The sequence below is a fragment of the Lagopus leucura genome, unplaced genomic scaffold (assembly GCF_019238085.1).
Source record: "Lagopus leucura isolate 7727_CA_CO unplaced genomic scaffold, USGS_WTPT01 Super-Scaffold_100002, whole genome shotgun sequence".
NCBI lineage: Eukaryota > Metazoa > Chordata > Aves > Galliformes > Phasianidae > Lagopus > Lagopus leucura.
In genome coordinates, this window is record NW_024962263.1 from 32,222,273 (window position 1) to 32,245,549 (window position 23,277).

Below are 23,277 nucleotides of genomic sequence, written 5' to 3' on the forward strand. Positions count from 1 at the left end.
CAATTGGACCTGCATGACCAATGGAATAGCAGGCATATGTGGAAAGAGACATTTAGACAGAATGCCACAGTGGATAAAGCACAGAGATCCCATGGATCTTGTTGCTGTGGAGCTGTTCTTCAAACAGCTTCTTCCATCAAGAAAGTATATCTAATCACAATTTAAATCATGAAAACTTTTACGGTTCCTGTGTCAGTGTTATAATTTGATATGGAACACTGAACCCAGCAGTTTGGATGCAAATTATATATTCAACCAAGTATTAACTACTAGTTCCTTCATCTAATCCATAATTTGAAATAATTTTTTGAGGCATTAGCTCTTAGACTATATGTGAGCAAGTATTTCCTTCTATTTGTTCCATTTGCTTGAGGTTATTGTTCACTTACTCTCACTCTTAAAGAATAAAAAGGATGGCTTCTTCAATATAGATTTGCTACTTTGCTACTTCATATTTTCTCCCTCACAGACTAAAATGCCTAGATTTTTAAGAGTCTTGGCAAGCATTTCAAAGGGAGAATAGTTTTTTCAACTATGAATAGCAAACCTGTTTGTACTAGCATCTTTGGTATTCTTGTTAGGACTGGGTAAGTTTTATTCAACAGCCTCTTGTGGACTATAAACATGACAAGTATAGAAAGCCTGACATTGGGAGGAACCTGTGGAGGCCATCTTGTCCAAACTCTCTGCTCAAGCAGGCGGCTTATTTCTCCTCAGACTCACTGACCAGATTTGAAAAAAAGAGCACTTGGAATTATAGTGCATGCCTACTAGAATCTATAAAATTAAAGACACAAGTGATTATTTTTGTAATCTTCTCAGTATCACTATTTCACAGTAACATTAAATGTAAGCTTCAGGACTGATCACTGAGGGCAACTGTGGCTTTCAGAATACCAAACAAATTCAGACATCTCTGAATTGCAACAAATACTCTACATTTTAACTTGTACTACAGAAATTTCAATCATTCTGAAGGCTACCTTCTTATTTCCCATAAAAATGTAATGCTACATAGCTAAAAATTCACTATGTGTGCATTGCACAGTGATAAAGACTCCTAATACTTTCCTATCCACATAAGCTTTAGAAATGACATCTGTCCAATTTCAAAATACATTTTTTGTGAAAATAATCTACGCTCTGTACAGATAATATAAAAAACTTTATTGCTTTTATGTAGCCTCAAAACCTCTTCTCTCATGCTAACCATGTCGGACTCGTTGAGTTTCATACAGCTGAATGAGTTTAAGAATCCAAGGTGGATGATGGATAAGCCCTGCTTTCTCTGCCTGTTTCTGAATGGCTGACTGTAGTTCAGGATACACAGCTTTATCCAGAGTAATTCCAGGGAATAGGTCATCAATGAGACTCATAAATAAAGGTTCATCTTCATCCACCTGTCAAGGATAAAGTAGGGAGGAAATATATTATTTATTAACTGAAATTGTTATTACAGCTGTAAACACTATTCAAGAATATGCCATTTAAAAGACAGTAGTACAAAAGTGTATATTTTCCAAAGTAAATATTACACATCTGATTTATTAAGTGAATTTCATACAATGCAATCACAAGTAGCAATTTCTAAATTAAATACTTAAGGCTCATAAAAATGTTAACATTATAATACAATTTGTATCAATATAATCACACACGTTTCTCAATTTGTTATACAAGCCAGAAAGATTTATTAAAATTGTATTTTCCCTCACATTTCTTATGATCTTTTTCATTCTGTAAATCACTGAAGCATGCCTATAGGTTTGACTGCATGTACCAATGAGCTAAACAGATTAACATCAGAAACAGTGTAATTGGTTCCCATCACAGGACTGGCTGCCAATGTAAATACATGGACTCTAGATATACTATAGCCTTACAATTACAGCAATATAAAGAAAGGATTAATACTTTAAATAGTGATAACAAGACAGACTACACTATACAAGAAAGTGTTAGCTGCTTCCAGTTACTTCACTCATTGCAATTTTTATAATATTCTAAAAAGACAACCAAAAATTGTTTAAATTGAAACTCGGGATTAAGAATCTTCCATGACATTATTAAAAAAGTAGCATAATGTATTTTTCCTTTCTCTCCATTGATGGGGTAGAAAGAAGAAAAAACATAAGGCAGAGTAAGAGGTCAGGTCCCCTAGAACACTGATACTTCTGATTATTTCTCCACCTAATGCTTCTGATGTGTTTTCCTCTCTTTAAGAAATAGTGCTCTCACTATAACTGTATTTGCATAAAAATAAATAATCTAGTAGAAAAAAATAAAATGTATCCAACTGCTGAAGAAAAAGAGCTTTTCCAAGTGCATAATAAATACACTTCACAAAGCTAATAAAGTACTCTTTTGGAAAAGACATCAGTGTTACAATACCAGTTTGGAGAGGTTCATGTCCCGCAGAACTCTCATCACTACAGTTTTCTCTGGCTCTTCGGGATTAGATCTTTTCACTGCTCCAAGTGTTCTTAAAACAGACAGGATATTTCTTAGTCCAAAGTCATAGTGAACCTTGAAATGATACATAAGTACAATTGGTACCACAAACACTGAAGAATTCAATATCAAGAAGGGGCTGAAAAGTATATTAACTAAAGAAATCTCAGCTATTGAACTTTTAAATACAATGAACTTCACAGCTTTTCATCTTTTAAACTGAAACTCCAGCTCTGTTGCTATCTCATCCTGAAAATATTTTCCAGTGTTGCATGTCAACGCCTGCCAAGTCTCCCTTTTGGTGGTACACTGCCACATTCATGCATCAACAAAGCTGCTGCTTCTATCATTTTCCTAAATTCATAATAGGTCAGATGCATAAACAATAAACCACGTCTTCAGATTACTTTTCATTACCTGCACACGTAAGAACTGCTACTATCTTAACATGTGGGGTATTGGGATTGGTAAATAAAAGAGCCCATCTCTTGCTGATATAAAAAGAATGTACTGAAATTATACAGGTATAATTTATTTGTACATAAGCCTATCTTATCTTATACATAATCTCAATTCATGCTCTGATATTTTCAGAGCAACTGAGGTATCTCCACATCTGACCTATGTACAATTATTTGTAATGATGGATTCACAATTGCTATCACTGACAAACTGGAACAACACACTGAGCACTACTCAAAACTTCAGCAATGAGTAGCCAACTGGTTATTACTCATTAAGTTTGTAGGGGATATCAAGATGGTAAACAGTACCATAACTGTAATTCAAACTGTGACCAAAAGTTGGGTTCAACAGTTGAAGTCAAACCCATACTGAAGATAATCTAGAAAATAAAGATATCAGCCAAATATAAAACATGCCATATCATGAAGAAGTAAAAAATGTTTGCTTTATGAGTAGGAAGAGTAAATACGTAGCACATAGGATGAATTACAATTGAAGTCTTTGATGTGCAAAAAATCTCTGCAAAGAGGGAGGCAGAAGGAAAAGACAGGAAAAGAAGCAATGTATTTAATTACATCATGGGAGATTCAAGTCAGCTTTGTAGCTTTATGGAAAACTTTGTGACCATAAGGAAAATCAAACTTTGGAACAGACTGCCTGGGAAAGTGCAGTCTGTCTGTCAATTGAAAATGTTACCGAGAGTCACAAATATTTACAGCAAATTATTTAGCTAAGAAAACAGCCCCAGTGGTGCCAAGTGACAGGACAACAGGCAATAGGCACAAATGGAAATCTAAGAAATTCCTCTTCAATATCAGAAGAGTTTTTTTCCACTGCAGTAGCAGTCAGACACTTCAACAGTTTGACCAGAGAGATCGTGCTTTCTCTGTCCTTGGAGATACTCAAAGCCCACCTGGATGAGGTGCTGAGCAATTTGGATTTATTTAAGCCTATTTCAGCATGGATACAGGACTCCTTCAAACTCAGATCTTCTCTGACTTTATAATTGTATATAATGGATTTATACATGAGCAGGACTGTCCGAAGGGCTTCTGTCAGGCACAGGCATGACAAAGTAGCACACTGCTATGGTTTTGTATAAAGCTATGCTTCTTGGCTTCTACTGCAGATTACAGAATCATGATGCATGAAGTAAACTGCCAGGACCAAAGATCAATGTAGCAGGCTTCTCTGGTCATTACTGAAGAAATGTTAGAGGGTCCTGATGAAATTATAAATTCACACAGGAGATTGTTTTCCACAGATATACTAGCTGCTCAAATAAGAACTATGTAATTTAAGCTATTAAGTGCAATGAAAGGGTAACGTTCAAATATATCATTGTGACGTGGCTGTGTCTCAGAGCTGTGCCTGTGTGCACAACCAGTACACTTGGTAATTATATCCATTAATTAATAGTAAGGAACTCCCTTGCTAGCATCAATATAGATGAGACAAAGGACTGACCAAAGACAATGCAACTGAACTAATATAAGACAACAAACCATTTGACTAATTGTTAAGGAAGTTTTCCACATAAGCATTTCAATCAGTTTCAGACTCCTTCAGGCAGTTCCCTCCCTGATAACTACTAAGTATATGAACATGGACAGGATTGAGGGAGTAAGATGGACAGCAACAAATCAACTAACACAAATAGATGCTACAACACCCTACAGAAATAGGGTGATTCGGATTGCCTAAAAACTAATTTGAAGGTTAAATGGAATCACCTTGGGCAATTTACAAAGACAGTAGTGAATATATGATCCTTCAGAAGACAGTCTACAACATACAGCTGGTGAGCCAAACTCTCTCAGAAAAAAAGAAAACAGAGAGAAATGAAAATGAGAATCTAGTTTGGTTGGCAGTATATATATTGACACAGTGAAATCACCAAGGGATGGAAAAAGAATAAGAAAATCCAAATCTATACTTTGTTATTTTACCTCTCAAATAATGTGGACAACATGATGCTTTACCATCTCATTCTGGTGTAGTTGAAGATTTCTACATAGAAGCCAACAAAATCTTTAATAAATATGTGGTGTAGATGTGGACTAATATAATGGAGAACACAGTCGGTATGTCCAGGTACATTAGGATTCAAGAGGAGCAGACTTCTCATTTGAGCTGCAATTTACCTACTATTCGTATCATTTCTCTTTGAGACCCTCTAGTGGACAGTCAGCACTCAGCATTCAAAAGATAAAAACTAGTCCTGCTCTTAAATGCAGCTTTGTTCTTTGTTTCTACCAGGCAGTTTTCAGTTATTTAAAATTCACACACTGTCTCTCCAATACATCTAGTCTTTGTAAGTGAAAAGAGTGAAAAAACTGTCCTTTACAAAGCTCTTTACAGCTCTGCACACTATTCATCCTATCTTTATCATTATCTGCAATCTGTTTAAAATCACAAACTAAACTTCCTTTACTATACAACCTAGTTTAAAAACTAAAAATAACACAATAATTTCAAATTCTGATGCTGGAACTTGAAACTGAAAACCTTAAGAAATGACTACATTTCTGAGAGTCAAAATAATTATATATTCCATGAAAGTATATTCTCCACATTCCCTTCCAGTGACAGCTTAGAGTTGGACAAATATTTATTTTACCTGTTTAGATAACTGCTCTTCACAGAGCTTGTAGAGTGTATAAAATTTTCGACTAAGGATTTGGTTGTCTCGGAAACCAGCACTTGCCAGCTTGACTCGCATAATAATGCTACGGTCAGGCACCATCATAGCAACTGTACGAAACTGAATCTTCAGATTTTCTGGAAGCTCCTGTCGTCCTGCATAGCCAGGGTTCTGAGAAATGAAAAATATAAAATAAAATCTTACTTGATGACAGCAGGATAGGAAGGTTTAGCTTTTTTCATAATTATTTTGCAAACACAGGTGCACATGCCAGATCACACCAGATAACTGAAGCATGTTACAATTACACGTTACTACTAAACTGTCCAAATATTGCAGTTCATGAAGTACATGGTATCACATATGGCATTTTGAGATGCATAAGACACACAGATCAAAACAGGCAACCACTTACACATTATATTGGAACTGTTTTAAACAATTAGCTCCTCAGGGTCTTGATAGCATTACAGTGCTGAAGATTACTGTCTTAACTTAAACTGACCCGTCTGATCTTTCACTAAAGAAGTCTCTATGACTACCACATGGGTCAGCTCTGAGAACAGTAGTCTCTGGCTATGCAATAATAACTTCTTAAATTCTTCCAGCAGTTTTCAAACAACATTTTCTGTGGACTAGGTATGTCACAAGTTCATTTGTCTTTTTTTTTTTTTTTTTTTTTTTTTTTTTTTAAATTAGAAGGACAACATTAACACCGTTTCAAAGATAGAAAACCTGAGAATAATGGAAAATGTTTTAATTTCGAATTGTGCGTATGTAGCCTAAGCTAAGGAGTATAAAGAAGCTTTTATGGCATTCTTACACTTTCCTGTTTCTTTGCCTCCTGCACTGACAGAAACAATCCAGTCCACAGGCACCAAAGATAAATCTCTGGGAGGTCAGTGCATCACAGTGAAGGTGACTTCCTTCATGCTGTCATGGAGAAGGATTGGAGTTAAAAGCTCTTCAGAAGTGGTGAAATAGTGCCTGAAACATCTAGAGTAGTCCTTGCAATAGCCAATTACTTCTGTTCTATTTTGATAGACTTAGACTAAAAACACTAGACGGCTGGATTTAATCTCAAACTGTCAAATACTGAACTAAAAAAGCCCTTAAGATATGTAGTTATGACTGCATAAAGCAGGTCCTAAGAACCAGTTAAAAATATGGGCAAGCAAAAATATCATTATTTGAGAAAATTATTATTTAAACTCACTGTTTTCTAAGAGAGTTCCAGTGATTTTATCAGGGATACTTTTATGCACAATGATATGGGAAAGATTTTCCACACTAACATTGTTTATATACATATATACGTACCATAGTCAGAAATATGCCAAATTCTCTGTCCATGTCAACAACATCACCATCAGTGAAAATGAACTGAGGTTTCTTATTTTTCTTACATTGAAGTACAATATATATCTGCTGAGCAGCTACTGATAAAACTGGAAGTTCAATGCGGTTAAATTCATCAAAGCAACCCCATGCACCAGACTGGGCTAAACCTAAGTAAGAGAAAACAAGGAAAATATTTGATTAAACACAGTGTATCAGATCAAGTCAGAAGAATTTACACCTAAAATATATTCCATTTAACATAATGCAACACAAGAAAAACAAATAATATTAACGCAGAAGAAAAAGAGGAATAAAAACTCAAAATAAATTAGGCTGTAATGATACTCAGAAAAAAAACTAGTCTTTCTAAGAAAGATAAATAAAACTACTCACAAAGAATCTTACACTTCTACGGTAATCATGAGGTGGTAATCATCCAGTAATATTGTATATACAAGGGGTGCTCCAAAAGCAATCCCTCCTATTTTATTATGTTGCCCTATGATGTTACAGACACATGGTGGTGGTAGGAAAGTAGGGATGAACCTTCCCACCAATATCCCATTACATGTTGTTCCCATATGACAGAAGGCAGCAGAGGGGCACTCTGACAGAATGGCCTCTGACATGGAAGTGTGGATGAAGCAAAGGTGTGTCACTGAATTCCTTCATGCAGAAAAAAGTGGCACCCACAGACATTCATCAACACTTGCTGAATGTTTATGGAGAACAAACAGTGGACGTGAGCACAGTGAAGCAGTGGGATTGTGCATTTCAGCAGTGACAACAGTGATGTGAAAGACAAGCCACATTCCGGATAGCCATGAACAGCTGTCACACAATGAAACTAAGAGTGTCTCAATCAGTTCAGCCATTCAAGTTGGTGCATTATGACCAGAAAACTGTTGATGAAGCTGAATAATGGCTTCACAGCATTGGAAATGATGGTGGCAATGTCAGCATATCACAAAGGTTGTGCCTAGGTGTCTCCCACAGATGGTCACACAGGAACAGCAATAAAACTATATCCAAGTTTTTTGGGACCTCTACTAACCAATACAAGTATGACAGTTTCCTGCCTCACACTGTTACCAGTGAAAAGACACAGTGGCACCATTACAAGCCAGAATCAAAATGGCAGTCTGTGGAGTGATGATGTGAATTTTTCAGCAAAGAATAAGTTCAGGAAGCAGATCTCAGTGGGTATGTGATATGCAGTCTTTTGGGGTAGGAAAGGGGTGATCCTTATGGATTTTCTGGAACTTGGACTATGCTGTAGGCTTGAACTTGCAGTCAGGCCAGAGAAGCAGTTAACTTTTCTCTTGCAACACGATAACACTGAATCCCATACCAGTTTGAAGATCATGGAGCATATTGCCAATCTTGGCTGGACTGTCCTACCACACCCACCATGCAGTTCAGATTTGGCATCTTCTGACTTCCATCCATTTGAGCCAATGAAAGATGGTCTGCATAGGCAACATTTTCCTAATAACGATGCCATCACGGCAGCTGTGAACAGTGGGTTACCTCCGCTGGTGCAGATTTTTACAAACACAGCATGCAGGCTCTTGTTCATTGCTGGTGAAAATGCCTAGCTAGTGACTGTGTTGAAAAATAGTGTTTTGTACCAGAGAATCTGCTCTATCAAATAGTGTTATTGTGCTCTCTGTATCTATTGTAGTTTCCTTGGAAATAAGTAGGAGGCATTACTTTAAGGGTAATCTGCATAGTACTTGGCATCAAAAACATGCACATAGCATGGAACTTCAAGTAAGAAGAGGGTACAATTGTCAAAGATGAGCTCAGGAGACACCTTTCTAAATGAAAAGCACAGGATCAAATTCAGAAAGCATTACTTTTTGACAGCATTATTGTATACTGCCATAACATTTAATTCATAATTAAAAATTGTTTAAGAATAACTTTCCACTGTTTAAGACAAAGGAATGTGGAATCACGCTTCACACTATTACTTGTAAAAGGCTGTGGAGTTCTAGATTGGTATTAGTATCTATTAACATGAAATGCTAATGTCTCCTAGAGGGTCAGATACTCCTTATTTATCATGTTAGCAGGATTGAAACAGGAAAGTCCACAGTAGCAGCTTTCCAGAGAGGTAATGATAAAGTTATGTAATCCCCTGAAATTAATTCCACAGCCACTCCACAACACAAAAGTTAGCGAGCCTATGCAGGAATTTTCACTGCAATTGTCTTTCTCAAAGCCCACAACTGATCAGTGTTTCTTTCTTACCACATGGTTCCAGCAAGGTCTTGGATGAACACCTTAACTAGTGCTAGAAATGTGTCGCATAACTATTATGAACAGATACGAAAAGACTGGTTTTGCTACTGTGTTTATTAAACAGTAATACCTACTCTTTGGGATGCAACAAGGAAAAGACCTAAATCTGGACATTCTCTAGCAGAGACTCTGTTCCATATCATAACATCTCCTATACTTACTATCTGTATATCAAATGCTTTCTGAAATTGCTTTCTCTAAAGGATGACAAGTTCAGTTTTAGACAAGCGATTTTCCTCGGGGAAGGAAAAAAACACTGTAATGCCATCTACTGTATGGTGTTGGGAAATCTGACTATCAGACAATACCAGTATTCAATAGCTTTGAGTTAATTCAGTTCTAGTAAAACTATTTTATTCTGGTTGTGTTTTTAAAAAAAATAATAATTTTAAAAATAAAAATAAAAATAGAAAGAAAGAACAAAAACATACATACACACCCCACAAACAACCAAGCAAAAAGCACAGCAAGCAAACTGTCTGCTGTAAAACAGCTTACAGAATTCAATTTTGTTTTGCTCTGTCACAATTTCTGTCCACTCAGAGAATATAATATGCTAATCAAATACGGAAAAGGGGTAAAAGTAGAATATAAAAACCAAGACCAGAGACATTACTGCTTAAGTTTAAGAATAAAATCAGTACAGATATCCTGGTCCTCGAAGTGGGTCTAAGAATTAGCACAGGGTATCTTCTGAACTCTGAGGGAGACTTAAAAATGTATATCTGCCATGCAGTGTTGCTTTCCTCTCCATCTCAGTGGCACTCTGGCCAGTCACAGATGGGTGGCAAAACCTCTGGATGCTACAACATAGCTATGTTGCTTAGCACATGAACTAAGAACCCACACTCAAAAACTGCAGCCTACCACAACCACCCCTGTTCTGACAGGTGACCCAGCAAGCCAGGTGACCATATCCTATGTGCTGCCTCATACATCACTCCATCTGCCTAAACATAGGGCAATAGTGCAGTAATTAATCATGACAAAGCAACTATAAATTCTATTTTGCACTGAAATGGCATTCTTTTAAGAGTGCAGAGCACACAGGAATGATAAAATTTAAAGCAAATTCCACTAAAACAGAATCCTGGCTAGCCAAAGCACAGGCCATGTGGAGCTCCATATGAATGTACTCACCTTCTGAATTAAGATAAAGATCAAATCCTACATTAAATATTGCATTAACCATCAAATCACAGAAAGGCACCTCAGGTAAGATAGGAGTTATTTGACTCTCTAAAAACAGAATCTAAACAAACATGATTTTTATATTCATTCAGTCAACTACAGAAAGGTTTCCTAAAGAATATTCAGACACTTTTCTGCAGTAGTGATAAAGTGTGTCTGATTTGCAGTTCCTGGGCAATTTTAATATTGAACTTGATACAATATAAAACTTGAGAACTGCTCTTTGCTCTTCCATAGAACGATACATTACTCTGTTCCAGCTCAAATGACCAGTTTATCAGAACCTATGTTATGTTTCACGTTTAAAAAAAAAAAAAAAAGGTATCAAAGGTAGAAGTCCAGGCCCCGGACATCTCAGCTAGACTATCTGGCTGTGAATAGATAAAGAGAGACAGGAAGACAGAGAAACAGGGAAACAAAACCTCATTTCTGAGTCAACTGGGTGATGGCACATAAAGGTTATCATAGACATTTTTGAGAATTCTGAAGAATTTCTCAGTGTGTACTCTTTAAAGTGCAATATATTTCATAAGAACAGTTTTGTTAGCCTGCGTGAAAGAACTTTTACAAACATGCATTAAAGAATCTTTTACAAAACTGACCTTTCTCCTCCTATTAACCAAAAAATAGCTCATTTCCTTCCCAGAGATAACATATCTATCCTTTAAGAAATAAGAGATACGTTAAAGACATTTCAAGCCAAAAATTGTGATTCCAAGCCAGGCCCTTCCAAGCTGCAACCATAAGCCTAAATTAGCTGGTGGCCTTCAGAAATGATTTCAAAAATCATAGAAACACCTAGGTTGGAAAAGATCTTTGGGATCACCAAGTCCAACCATCCCCCTGACCTACCAAGACCTACCACTGTAGCAAACAGACCAAATGTCTCTTATTGCCTTGTCCTCACATCTCTTAAATAACTACAGGGATGATGACTCCACCACTTCCCTGGGCAGCCTATTCCAATACTTGAGCACACACTCTATGCAGAAATTCTTCCTGATATCCAATCTGAACATCTTCTGGCACAACCTGGGATCACTTCCTTACAATTGATCACTGATCACCTGAGAAAAGTGATTGATTCCTTGCTTGCCGCACCTCCCTTCCAGTAGCTGCAGAGAGCTATAAGGTCTTCACTCAGCCTTCTCTTTCCAAGACTAAACAATCCCCTCAGTTACTCCTCATAAGCCTAGTCCCTGGACGTGGCTCTGAGCAGCCTGGTTTGGTGGTTGGCAACCCTGCACATAGCAGGGGGGTTGAAACTAGATGATCTATGAAGTCCTTTTCAACCCAGGCCGTTTGATGATATGATATGATTCTATGATACTCACAGGCATCACAGTCACCTGACCACCAATTTGTTGATCTCTTGTAACTCGTATTTAACATTAGCATGCCATTAAATGAGCCATCCAGATTAACAAGGACACCTTATACAACATTACTTAGCTTAACAGTATTACATGGAAAATTATCAGGCCACAGAAAAACAGCAGATGAGGGAATTTGAGCCCTAAAACTGCTCATTTTCTTACACATAGAAACTGTGCCCAATTTTACTTAAAGATGACAATGAAAAGATATGGCTGTCACTATTGCCTCAAAGGAACTGGGAGAGGATAAGCGGCCAAACTGCTTAGGTTAAGAAGGCAGAAACAACACAATGACACAGAGGTTAGACTGCTGAGTGTAGAGAGATCAGTAACAGCTCAATCAAAAGGAATTGGGAAAAAATATGGAAGTATAAGAAGATAAACTCTCACAAAAGGAGCAGAGAGGAAAAAGACAACAGCTCAGTGATATCAAAGCTAAACTCACTTCAAGAAGAACCAAACTAACATTCCTTCTCCTGACTGATGGTTGCAGTTAGCACAGACTCAGTAAATGACTGTGCCTGGGGCTACTAACACATTTGTCCTCAACCAGAAAGCAAGCTGGTCCCAGTCTACTTCTGTTTATTTTCAATAAGCAAGATAATTTGGGTAAACTAAAAGCTGTGTGTAATCCTATTTGCAAGTTCTCACATATACAGTAAAAGTCATCCAGCTAAAAGTTGGCTCAAGGATCTGGAAGTTACAAGAAAAAATTGTGACCTTGACTGAAAGTATTTATATGTGCAGATAGTTCAATCTCTAGCTTAGAAATCTTCGTGCATTTGTTTGGCACTACATAAATGAACAGTTTTCCACAGCTCCTGATCAGTAGGTGACTGTTTTCTATCTTCATATGTGATGATCTGACCTTGGTTAAATACGTAGTATATACTTTGGATAAGCACTATAATAAAGTAATGTACTCAACACAAAAGTCATCAGCTTCTAGGGATCTTTTAACCACATCTCTGTGTGACAATGAGATACTGTCTTCTGCTCTCCATAGGATCAGTTTCAACCTTCTTCAAGGCAATGAATGCCTTTCTTCACCTTGAAAGAGGCTAAGATATACCAGCATCTTTGATCTCTTTTGTCCCAGCTCATGGTTCACAGGAATGGAGGATGGAGGCTGGCTGAGGCAGACAAAGCAAGAATAATTCTTTCTTATCTACATTCACATTCTTGTAAACATTGCTAATGTTTTTGAATGTTCACTTATTGAGAAAGACACTCTGCAGAACACAGATAGACACCAAATTCAGAGCCATGATCAGAGGAACTTGGCAAATAGATCAATATTTTTCCTTCTTTCTCTGTTCTACCTATTTCCATTTTCCTTTCTGATACCGTCATTAAAGAAAATCAGCAAGTTAATGAGGCTTAAAAAATGTCTGTAAAGCATCAAAAGGGTTAGGAGGAAAAACAATGAAGTCTGGTGAAGCGAAAACAAGTACTACTTTTACCTCAGTTCTTAAATATGCACTACTGGTCAGCTTGATTTAACTTAGCCTTATGCAAACCGAGTAAGACCACAGGGAAGACGGAAAAATGGAAAATATTTTCACAATTAAATGCAAAATCATCTTAATCCAATAGTTGACGTGTTTTTTATTCCCATTAGAAAAGCTTAACTGGATACTCTTAAGCTTTTAACAAAGAAAATTAAAGAAAAAAGTTACTTCAATTAACATTTTGGCCAGCATTTCTGGCTTAACTAAAAATCGAAATGATTTCCAGGTTATATTGTAACCTGCAGGAGATGTCACAATAGTGAAAATTATTTTATGATACCTTCTGTTTTTTATTTAACTGTCCACCACTTACAGAAAATGATGGTTCTGGGGTCCATATAGTCCACTGCAACCACGTACAATAAAACAGACATAATGAAATTCACAAACATTGGATCATTTGATACAATTTTTTGCAAATTTGATTTGCAAAACTGACTTCCAAGATCTGTGTAATATGAAAACATCACATTGGCTGCTGTCTCATTTTCCCAGTTTCAAAAAATTTCTTGAGTTTGAAATAAAACAGTACAGTACTTTGTGCTGGTCTGCCTACTTTGTACAATGCCACTGAGCTGTAGATTTGTTCTTTTGTTTGACGTGAATTGGGAAAGAGAGGGCTGAATACTCTCCCCTTAGGGTGGTTGGAATTGTCAACAGTTTATGGGCTGGTTCGGCCCAGTTCTGTGATTAGTGGGGAGGAGGGATTTCATGAATCCGCACCTCCAGAAAAGGGAAACAGGGGACCAGGAGAAAAAAAAAAAAAAAAAAAAGTAGAAGAAGAATCAATCAAACATCAAAAGAAGTGTATATGTATCTAGAAATAACAGGAAACAGAGAAGGAAATATTTGACTAATCACTTCTAAGTCACTAGTGAGGAGACAGAAACGTATGATTTTAAAGTGAACAAGTCAGATTATTTCTTACCTTTATAGATACGACCCAATCCTCTGTAGTCCATTTGATCTGAACAATTGAAAACAACAACATACTTTCCCAGGCATTTGCCCATATCTTTAGTTGTCTCTGTTTTCCCTGTTCCTGCCGGTCCTGCAGGTGCACCACCCATACTCATGCCTAGGGCCTGTGCCAGAGAGATATAACATCTAGAAAAAGAATAAAGACTTCTATAAATCTTTTTCTACTCTTAATTACTTGAAGTCCATTAATGTAACCACAACACTTGTATTATGTAGGGCTGAAGAAAGGGGGAAAGAGGGCATAAATGAGTGTGCTTCTCTGCAGTAAATCCTGGGTTGACATCTCCAGGCTTAGATCACAGCCTCCCCAAATAGTATGGAGACTACTAAATGGGGAAGTATGACTGCTGTTCTAAAACCTATAGCCCTAAAATCCCAGTAAGCCTATGTCCAACAATGTTAGCACTGTGACACACAATAGCTTTATGATAAATCTGGGAAGACAAAATGGGTACCATAAAACAAACAAATGGTACCAGTATCATTTCCTATAAAATAATACAGTACTCATTCTAACATAATAGCAGTAATAAAGCTTTATCGCCTCATAAGCCAGTAAACAGTTAACAGACTTTCAGTTAACTGAAAAAAATATCATTCCTAACTGTTCTGCTACTGAAACTGGTAAGTCCATGAATAGCACAAATCTTGAGAAAGAGCACTTGCGTTTCTTTTTTGTAATTGCCATGGTATGGCCTGTGTCTGATATGATGTTTAGGAGCACTCAATTTCAGCCCTATTAACATACTGCAAGATAGCAAATGTATATTTATCATGTGATTCAGGAATGTTTCTGAACACAAGATCATTAGCCAAACAGCACTTGATTCCAAGGTGGCTACTGCAAAGCTTAAGCGTTACTATCTGAAAATTATCATAAACCCATGTAAGCCCATATGGTGGTATTAAAGTGGAAAAATTTTCAAAGGGGAATAAATCCTGTTTTCACACAACACGTAAAGTTTCCCATGCCAACACTAGAAAATATCCCTGGTTCAAATACTCTTTCAGTGTATGGCAGTAGATAGCTACCAATCTCTGCAGCTTTGCTTGGATCTTGCAGGTAACCCCAGACAACTCTGGGATTTAGTTGTTATAGCTTAAGCTCACTTAAAAGATTCATTCTCTCCAGAAATCAAGTGAATTTTTAGTGTATGTATACAGAATTTGGCAGATTGTGTTATATTTTAAAAGCCTGGTATCCAAGTAAACGATTTTAGCTCTCTAAGCAGCCCACTGGACAAAATTTTGTTTCAGAAATTGGCAAAAATCCAAAACATCACTTGTAAATAAAGTCTTGTAGTACAGAGCACAAAGGCAATTCTGCATCAATTTAGCAGTATGCAGCTATTCTTCACATAACAACTAAGCACACATTGTATTTTGACACTCCTATCTACACTTAAAAGAACAAGCTTTGGCATCACAAATACAACTGCTTCTTGCCTTGGTGAAGCACTACTTCAGAAAAATATGTACATAATGGAGTTTGTACCATGCTGTATAATTCTCCAGTAATAAGAATTTCTCCTTAACTTTTATTTAAAAGTGTTGGGGTTTTTTTTTCTTGTTTTGTTTTGTTTTTTTCCCTGTGTTTGCAGTTGTGCCATTCTCAGTTTCTCGCTTCAAATTTATATCTGTACTGGCTGTTTGATGCAATTTCCTAAGTTACTGATTTTTCCTAGAGAAACTTCAAATTATTTGCCATAATCCCAAATTCACATTCAACTATTAATTGACTGAAAGCAGCAACATACTGCAGATCCACTCTCCTTAAGTGATCGCTATTACGTTCTGCTATATTCACCTTGAACACAGGTAAGTTTTCAATACCTACCTTAGCATAGATAGCCTAAGCAAACACGCAAAAGAAAAGTCAGGATCTCTCTATGGGGTGCCTGCTTTCCCTAACTAAATCATATATGAGCACTGGCCTCTGCTGTTCACCATCAATACTGCAGCACTGCATTGCAAATCAGACTAAGAGATCCAACTCACAAGGAAGTTAAAGGAAACAAGTAAGGCTCCAAGTACTAGGCATCTAATCTTTTTATAATAACCTGTCAGTTAAAGGAGTTATAACGAGTCTGTCTGTACATCCTAAGTATTCATTGCAGTAGGTGAACTCTACATCTGTGATTTGGATAACACATTTATCCAAGTCTTCAAGAAAATAAAACCGAGATTGCTTTTGCCATTCAAAATCAGATGGAGATTTGATGTTCATACGGACCTACGATGCAAGAGAAATAACATTAATGTAGAAGTCAAACAATATAATAAATCCATCTTAAATTCTGTTCTCCATACAGAAGAAACATCCGCCAACCATAAATTCAAGAGGTGAAAAAATGAGCATTAGGCAGGATTCACGACACACATTGTTCTTTTCAAACCCCTTTATAACTTAGTTTGATCGTTTCTGATCCTTTCAAGCACTTTGACTTTCCTTTGAATTGTGTTTAGAAATTATTGTGTCTTAAAAAGACATCAAAGAAAAATAACTGGTAGCTTAATTAAAAAAACTATTTAGTAATAGTGGTTATACTGCATGGTGCCATTACTCATAAAATTTTAGATGTTGGACAAAGAAGGAACGCGCTGTATACATGTCTGTGCACTAGCTTAGTATTTTTTCAGTACAAAGTGTTCAGAGCTGTAGCAAATTAATAGATGTTGTTTCATTATGCGAGGCCCCATCTGGAGTACTGCATCCAGGCCTGGGGACCCCAATACAAGAAAGATATGCAGCTCTTGGGGATGGTCACGAAAAGGGCCATGAAGATGATCAGAGGGCTGAAGCACCTCCTCTACAAAGACAGGCTGGGCTTGTTTAACTTGGAGAACAAAAGGCTCTGGGGAGACTTCATTTTGGCCTTCCAGTACACGAAGGGAGCATATCGACAGGAGGAGGAATGGCAGTTTACATGGGTGGATAGTGATAGGACAAGGGGGAATGGTCTTAAACTGAGACAGGGGAGGTTTAGGTTAGATATTAGGAGGAAGTTTTTCACCCAGAAGGTGGTGACACACTGGAGCAGGTTGCCCAAGGAGGTTGTGGATGCCCCATCCCTGGAGGCATTCAAGGCCAGGCTGGATGTGGCTTTGGGCAGCCCGGTCTGGTGGTTGGCGACCCTGCACACAGCAGAGGAGTTGAAACTAGATGATCATTTTCATGGTCCTTTTCAACCCAGGCCATTCTATGATGCTATAATTATTTTTGATACATGATCTCAAACCACTAGCCCCCAGAGGAATACGTGGTCCTTGTTGTTGGGAACAGCAGATAGACTTTAAGATAAAGAAAAGTTTCTGAATTCTCAACCACTTTGCCTGCTTTGTCTCAATCACACACACACACAGACAAAAAAAAAAAATTGCTTAGCAGGAAATAGAATTTTTTTTATATGGGGGGGGTGAATCAATCCATTCCCCAGTTTTGGACTTGTCCCTGATTTTTTCTATTTTTATACACACAGGCCCTTGAAAAACTATCCCATTTTCTGTTATTTAAATTTGTAATTTCATCACAATATGGCATTAAATTAATTCATAATGAAATGCCGAATTAAGAAAATAATGATGAAAATGCATCAAAATTATGATGAGAGGAAAAAACTCCACACTTAGAAGCTGGCAGTTTTCTTTCTAATTTTTACCTTTTTTTTTTTTTTTATGATTTCCTCTCTTTACACATGCATTTCTTATTTTTCTGTATAATATATATGAATAAATCTAACAATGCTGTATGGAATTACAGACCTTTGCAACATGCAGACTTTTCAAAAGTTATTTTACTCCCATTTTTATGGCTTTAGTTTCATATTTTCAGAAAACTTATCTAAAGGAATCCTCATGCAATTCAATTATAAAACAAAACAAAAAACCATTAAAATATCTGTTCTGGGTATTATTGCTGTCTTTTTCAAGCATGCAGTACCTCACTGCTTTAATCTTTAATAACTGTTACCTTAGATCAACACAGAGCTCAGGTTGGAATTCACATGATTGATCGCATTGCTAAGAGCATGCTTTTTCTTCTTACATTTCATTTAAATAATTTATTAAATGTTCAGTTTAAGAGAATATCTTATTTTAGAAATATTAATCCCCTCAATGAATCTGTGCATGAGAATCAATAACCACTTAAAAATCTGAAAAGCACAGTCTTAATCCATGAATTTATCTATTTACACTTCATCCTTATCTTCGTGTGACATCTCTATGAAATGAAAATAGAATAGAATACATCACTAATGTCAGAGCTACTCAGAAAGAACACACTGTAAGATTTGTTTGTATGTGCAAAAGCTTGTACACAGAAAGTCTCTTAAGGGTTTCAGAAACTCACCAAATCATCAAAGATATCCTTCTGGTGTACGTGAATAGTAATTAAAGTTTCATACTTTGTGCGCTCCATTCTTGTTAGATTGTGTGTAGTCATGTCAATCAAATCATTTAGAAGTTCCAAAAACTTCTGACTTGTTGCGTGCATTACCTTACACAGCAAGAACACTCACATTAACATAAACACAATTTGCTTTCCCAATGTTTAGAAAAAAAACATCTGCAAACACCTTGGCCCCATGAAATGTCTGTTTTGCTTTGTATTTATTAGGTTTGGAATCCTAATTCTGGATATGTGAGCTGCGCTCCAAACATACAGTCATAGCCCAACGAAGCGCAATAAGGTGCCTCTGGGTGAACATGTCACATACAATTTGATTCCTAGATTGGACACATCTTCAGCTGATTGCATCCCTGTATATTTTCAGAACCATCAACCTTTTGTTTTGGGTATTGCACATCCACCCAAACAGTATTTTCAGAGGTGAACAGGATCCTAGAGATCTATCCCGTCTTCTAACCAGAGAAGATAAAAAATGTACTGTAATCTTCAATGCTAATGCTGAAATAGTAATTTCTTATGTGGCATCAGATTCCGTTACAAAATATAAAAAATAAAAAATGACTACATAACAGTGGCTTAGGTAAACAGCATCAGTTTCTGTCAGTGACTTTCCTGGTACACAAAAGAATCACAAAGTGCTAAGGTGTCAGAAAGAGCAGCTCATATATATTCCTGTTACAAATATGTGAGAGAAGGATCACACTAGTTTCTTGTGAATATATTCAAACCCTAAAACTCTCCCTGTTTTCTGAGAGTAAGCTGCTAAAACCACCTCAAAACTAATGGAGATAAACAATCTCCCTGCCCTCCAAACGCACATGGAGAGATTGTCCCCGACCACAAATACTGTTTTCCAGGAAATGAAAAAGAATCTGAGTCTAGTTCGTATATGAACTGGAGTGGACTAAAAGCAGGTCTGTGCCTTTTTTAAATTTCATACAAGAAAAGGCAGCACTAAATGGTCATTTCCACAGTCTAGAGACTGTCCTAATTAACTGTAAAAGTACAGCATAGCACCTTTCTCCTCACTTTTCCTTTACTTCAGGATGGTGCTTCTAATTCTCAGATCCACTTCATTGTATACTCCTGATTAAAAGTAATTTCCAACTTTTTTGTTCATATTCCTTCTTTCCCACTTTATAGATTCAGTGTTATTAAATTAATAACCCTTGGTGTTAATAGTAGCTTCTCTGAGCAATTGAGATTAAATCAGCAGCTCTTAAAACAGCTTCCATTCCTTCCTTTCCCTGTAAAAAAAAAAATAAAAGCTCACAAACTGAAAATTCTAAGTCACTTTACACTGGACAGAAGCTGATGAAGTACAATTATTTCCCCAAATATGGGGAGCTCTTATTTCTTTCCAAATCTGTTCCGGGGAAAGCAAGAACATGAGATTCACTGTATTCCCAAATAATCACTTCTCAGTCTGACTGGGCTGACAGAACAGTAGAAAAATCACAAAATTAGAAACAATTTTAAGGCTTATACTGGGCAATCTGTGAGGAGGAGTAACCTTGTAACACATTTTATCATTTGCTTTCTCATTAGCTTATTTGTTATTCTGGTTACTTAATTAGTATTTCGTGCTTTTTGCTGTAAATTACTTGTAACTTTTCACAATATGTACTGATCCAAATAACAATCTTTAATTAATCCCCAGAGATTCATTAAATACTACCTTTTTGTCTGTTTTGGTACAGTTCAGTGCATTCTCTGCATCTCTGGTCCAGATCATTTGAATTCCCAGAAGTCCTATTTGTGCAGGAAACATTGCCTGAAAGTCATACAGCTTAAATCCTGAGTCGCTAATGGCCACTGATGCCTCTCTAATGATAGTGTGGATTGTTTTCCGAATCCCATTCAGCAGCTGACCCAACCAGATTTCCACGTTGCCCTGAAATAATAAACAAGAAAGTATTTTTAAAGAATTTCTTTATGAATAATTTACAAGGAAGAAAAGACCTGTGTGACTTCTTTTCCCCACCCCCAGTCCTTCAAACTCCCATTTCCCTCTTTGCCATTCTCTATGTTATTTTTTGTTATTCTCTAATCTAAAAGACTCCTCTTTCCCTGCTCCACTGCCTTTCTGCATGGTTTTATGCATGATGGATTTGGTACTTCATATCAGTGTTGCTGAAAAACCAGCTAAAGTAATTGTTACAGAATGACACAACTGTCCTGTCCTTTTCGGCCTTGATCATGCTGTTCACTTTGGAAGGTTTTCATTCAGCTAGACAAATAGTAACATGATGCAACACTGTTTGTCATTACAACATAAATCTATTCTAAATCAAGTCATGAAAAAGTGCAATATATACTGCCATTACCTGAGCTACAACTGGTTCAATAATATTGACCCGTTCTCCTTCTTGAGATTCAAACAATAAAATCTGGTCATAGTTTTTTTCATGAAATTCAACCCGGTTAACGTTGTCAAACAAACTTAATAAATGTGCCTGCAATAGAACCAGAAAATAAAGAGCTTCACAAACTGATCTGATATGGCATTCTTATTCTGCCTTTAAGTTATGTATTAGAAGGGTTTGCAGATTTTCCACAGGTTAAAAAAAAAAAAAAAAAAAAAAAAAATCACTTGACTAAATAACAAAAGTCACCACTAAAATAACAAAAGTCACCACTTACTAATATTGACCATAAGAGCATTACTGCTTTATTATTTGTACCTGAATAGTGTGGGAATCAGATGCTTGACCAAGGATTTCCAGAAGAGCAGGATCAGACACAAAAAAAAATCTTGGGAATTTTAACCGCTTTTTCTCCAAGTAACCGGTCAGTGATTTCTGACAGATTTCCAATTGCTCCAGCAAATGTGGCAATAGCTGTGCCAAAGTCTCATCTCCAACACAGCACTGTATTATGTTTGATGTTTCATGAGCTTTCTGCATAATTTTCTGCCACGATTTATCAATGTTCTGAAATCTTCTGGCTTCCTGAAGTAAAAGAAAAAAAAAGAAACAAAAAACCCCATGTTTTATCTCTCCTTCATATCTGTCAATTTTTAAAATTTAAATTTCTCTTCTGGAACAAAGTCAGAGCACTTCCTAAATCTTTCTCATTTACCATCATGGAAATTCATAGCAGTCTTTTGAAGAGACTGCAATAGTTCAGAGAGATTACCATACATACAGCTGCCCAAGTCTCATAGGATCTCTCTGTGGGACTTAGTTAGGAACTGAGTCCTAGATACACAGAATTCATACAGAAGAGCTGCCATTGCTTTATCGTGTAACTTAGAGCCTACAAGCATCTGCAAATACAGAGAAAGTCACACTTACATATATGAAAGACACGATAAATTAGTTTTGCATTAAGTAGTACTGAATCCTGCACTATCTAGCATATGATTCACTAATATTGGAGGTTGACAAGGACAGCTGAATCTAAATAATAAACAGTTATGTTCCTGTAGGTATCACTAAGTTCTATGCAGTTCAACCAGACAGACCTCAGTCTGGCACAATTTTTACTAGCTTGTCTGTGAAAAACTCACTTTATTATCAAACGCATTTGTAAGTGAACTGTGATGTGGTTAACCTCTTCTTACAACATACTGTCTTTCATGTATAGTTATCATAAATCAGCATACCTGAGGTAGTTGTTTTGCAATGTCTCCACCAACAAACACAGCTTCAAGGTAAATCCAGAGGTTTTGTACAGCAATCCAGTTTTCAATTATTTCTGCTGTATTGCCTAACTTCTGGACCCAGTGTTGTATAGTGGACTTAAATGGTGTGTTATACCTGTACAAACAAGAGTTTAAAAAAAAAAAAGTCAAATATAGTTGTTTACTTTTGGTTTTCATTAGATTTAAACCATACGTGTATACATTAACTTTTGTACCTGTTGCTCATGAGTGACCCCAATATCATGAGGCTGTCTTCCACCAAAGCTATTTTCTCTAATGTATCTGATCCTTTCAGAAGGAGTTCTCCTCGTGTTTTGAATTGGCCAAAACTGAAAGCATGGGTACTCCATTCACTGATGACATGCTTCAATTTTGCTTCAATATCCTTTTCTTTAACAGCGCTGATGCAGATATCCTATGTAAGATTAAAATAGTAAATAAAGAATACTACAATATACACCTGTAAAGCAATTAAAATTTATTAGATAGATCCTGACTTCAGTGTGAGCTTTAGCTAATGAAAATATATGTACGAAAACCCCAAAATAATTAAGTTACAACACTGGTTTATATTATAGAATTATTGGCAATTGAAATATCGTATGGGCTGTGCTCCATCATCGTTGACATTCAGTCACCTTATACTTCTGAAGATTCAATCAGTAAACCTGGATGCAGAATTTGCCTCTCTGAACAAAATAAAATTTGGAGTCCAATATATCTACTGAGGGTGTTAGGGAAAATAAACATTATCAATCAAAACCAGGAAACAGCCCAAGAGCAGACTGTGTGGGCAACTTGAATGTGTACTACTTCTTGAAGACAGCGAGGACAAGAATGCCATAAAATTGAAAAAAAAAAAAAAAAAAAAAAAAAAAAAAAGAGAAGCTACTTAGATTGAAGTACCCCAGATTCAGGTTCAGTAATGTACTGACTGCCATTACAGGTTTAAA

At 36.6% G+C, this 23,277-nt stretch overlaps 1 protein-coding gene across 1 annotated transcript in view; it reads right to left on the reverse strand.

Moving 5' to 3' along the window:
• LOC122178826 (dynein axonemal heavy chain 5-like) overlaps nucleotides 1–23,277 on the reverse strand; it is a 147,431-nt gene that overhangs the window by 84,740 nt on the left and 39,414 nt on the right. Inside the window, exons 35-46 of the mRNA XM_042869302.1 lie at nucleotides 22,540–22,739; nucleotides 22,286–22,439; nucleotides 21,363–21,629; nucleotides 21,006–21,134; nucleotides 20,357–20,572; nucleotides 18,619–18,765; nucleotides 16,328–16,500; nucleotides 14,215–14,393; nucleotides 6,881–7,068; nucleotides 5,537–5,731; nucleotides 2,392–2,526; nucleotides 1,211–1,400 (exon numbers count right to left, since the gene is read on the reverse strand). Coding sequence (XP_042725236.1) covers nucleotides 1,211–1,400; nucleotides 2,392–2,526; nucleotides 5,537–5,731; nucleotides 6,881–7,068; nucleotides 14,215–14,393; nucleotides 16,328–16,500; nucleotides 18,619–18,765; nucleotides 20,357–20,572; nucleotides 21,006–21,134; nucleotides 21,363–21,629; nucleotides 22,286–22,439; nucleotides 22,540–22,739 — 2,173 coding nt within the window. The remainder of the gene's footprint in view (nucleotides 1–1,210; nucleotides 1,401–2,391; nucleotides 2,527–5,536; nucleotides 5,732–6,880; nucleotides 7,069–14,214; nucleotides 14,394–16,327; nucleotides 16,501–18,618; nucleotides 18,766–20,356; nucleotides 20,573–21,005; nucleotides 21,135–21,362; nucleotides 21,630–22,285; nucleotides 22,440–22,539; nucleotides 22,740–23,277) is intronic.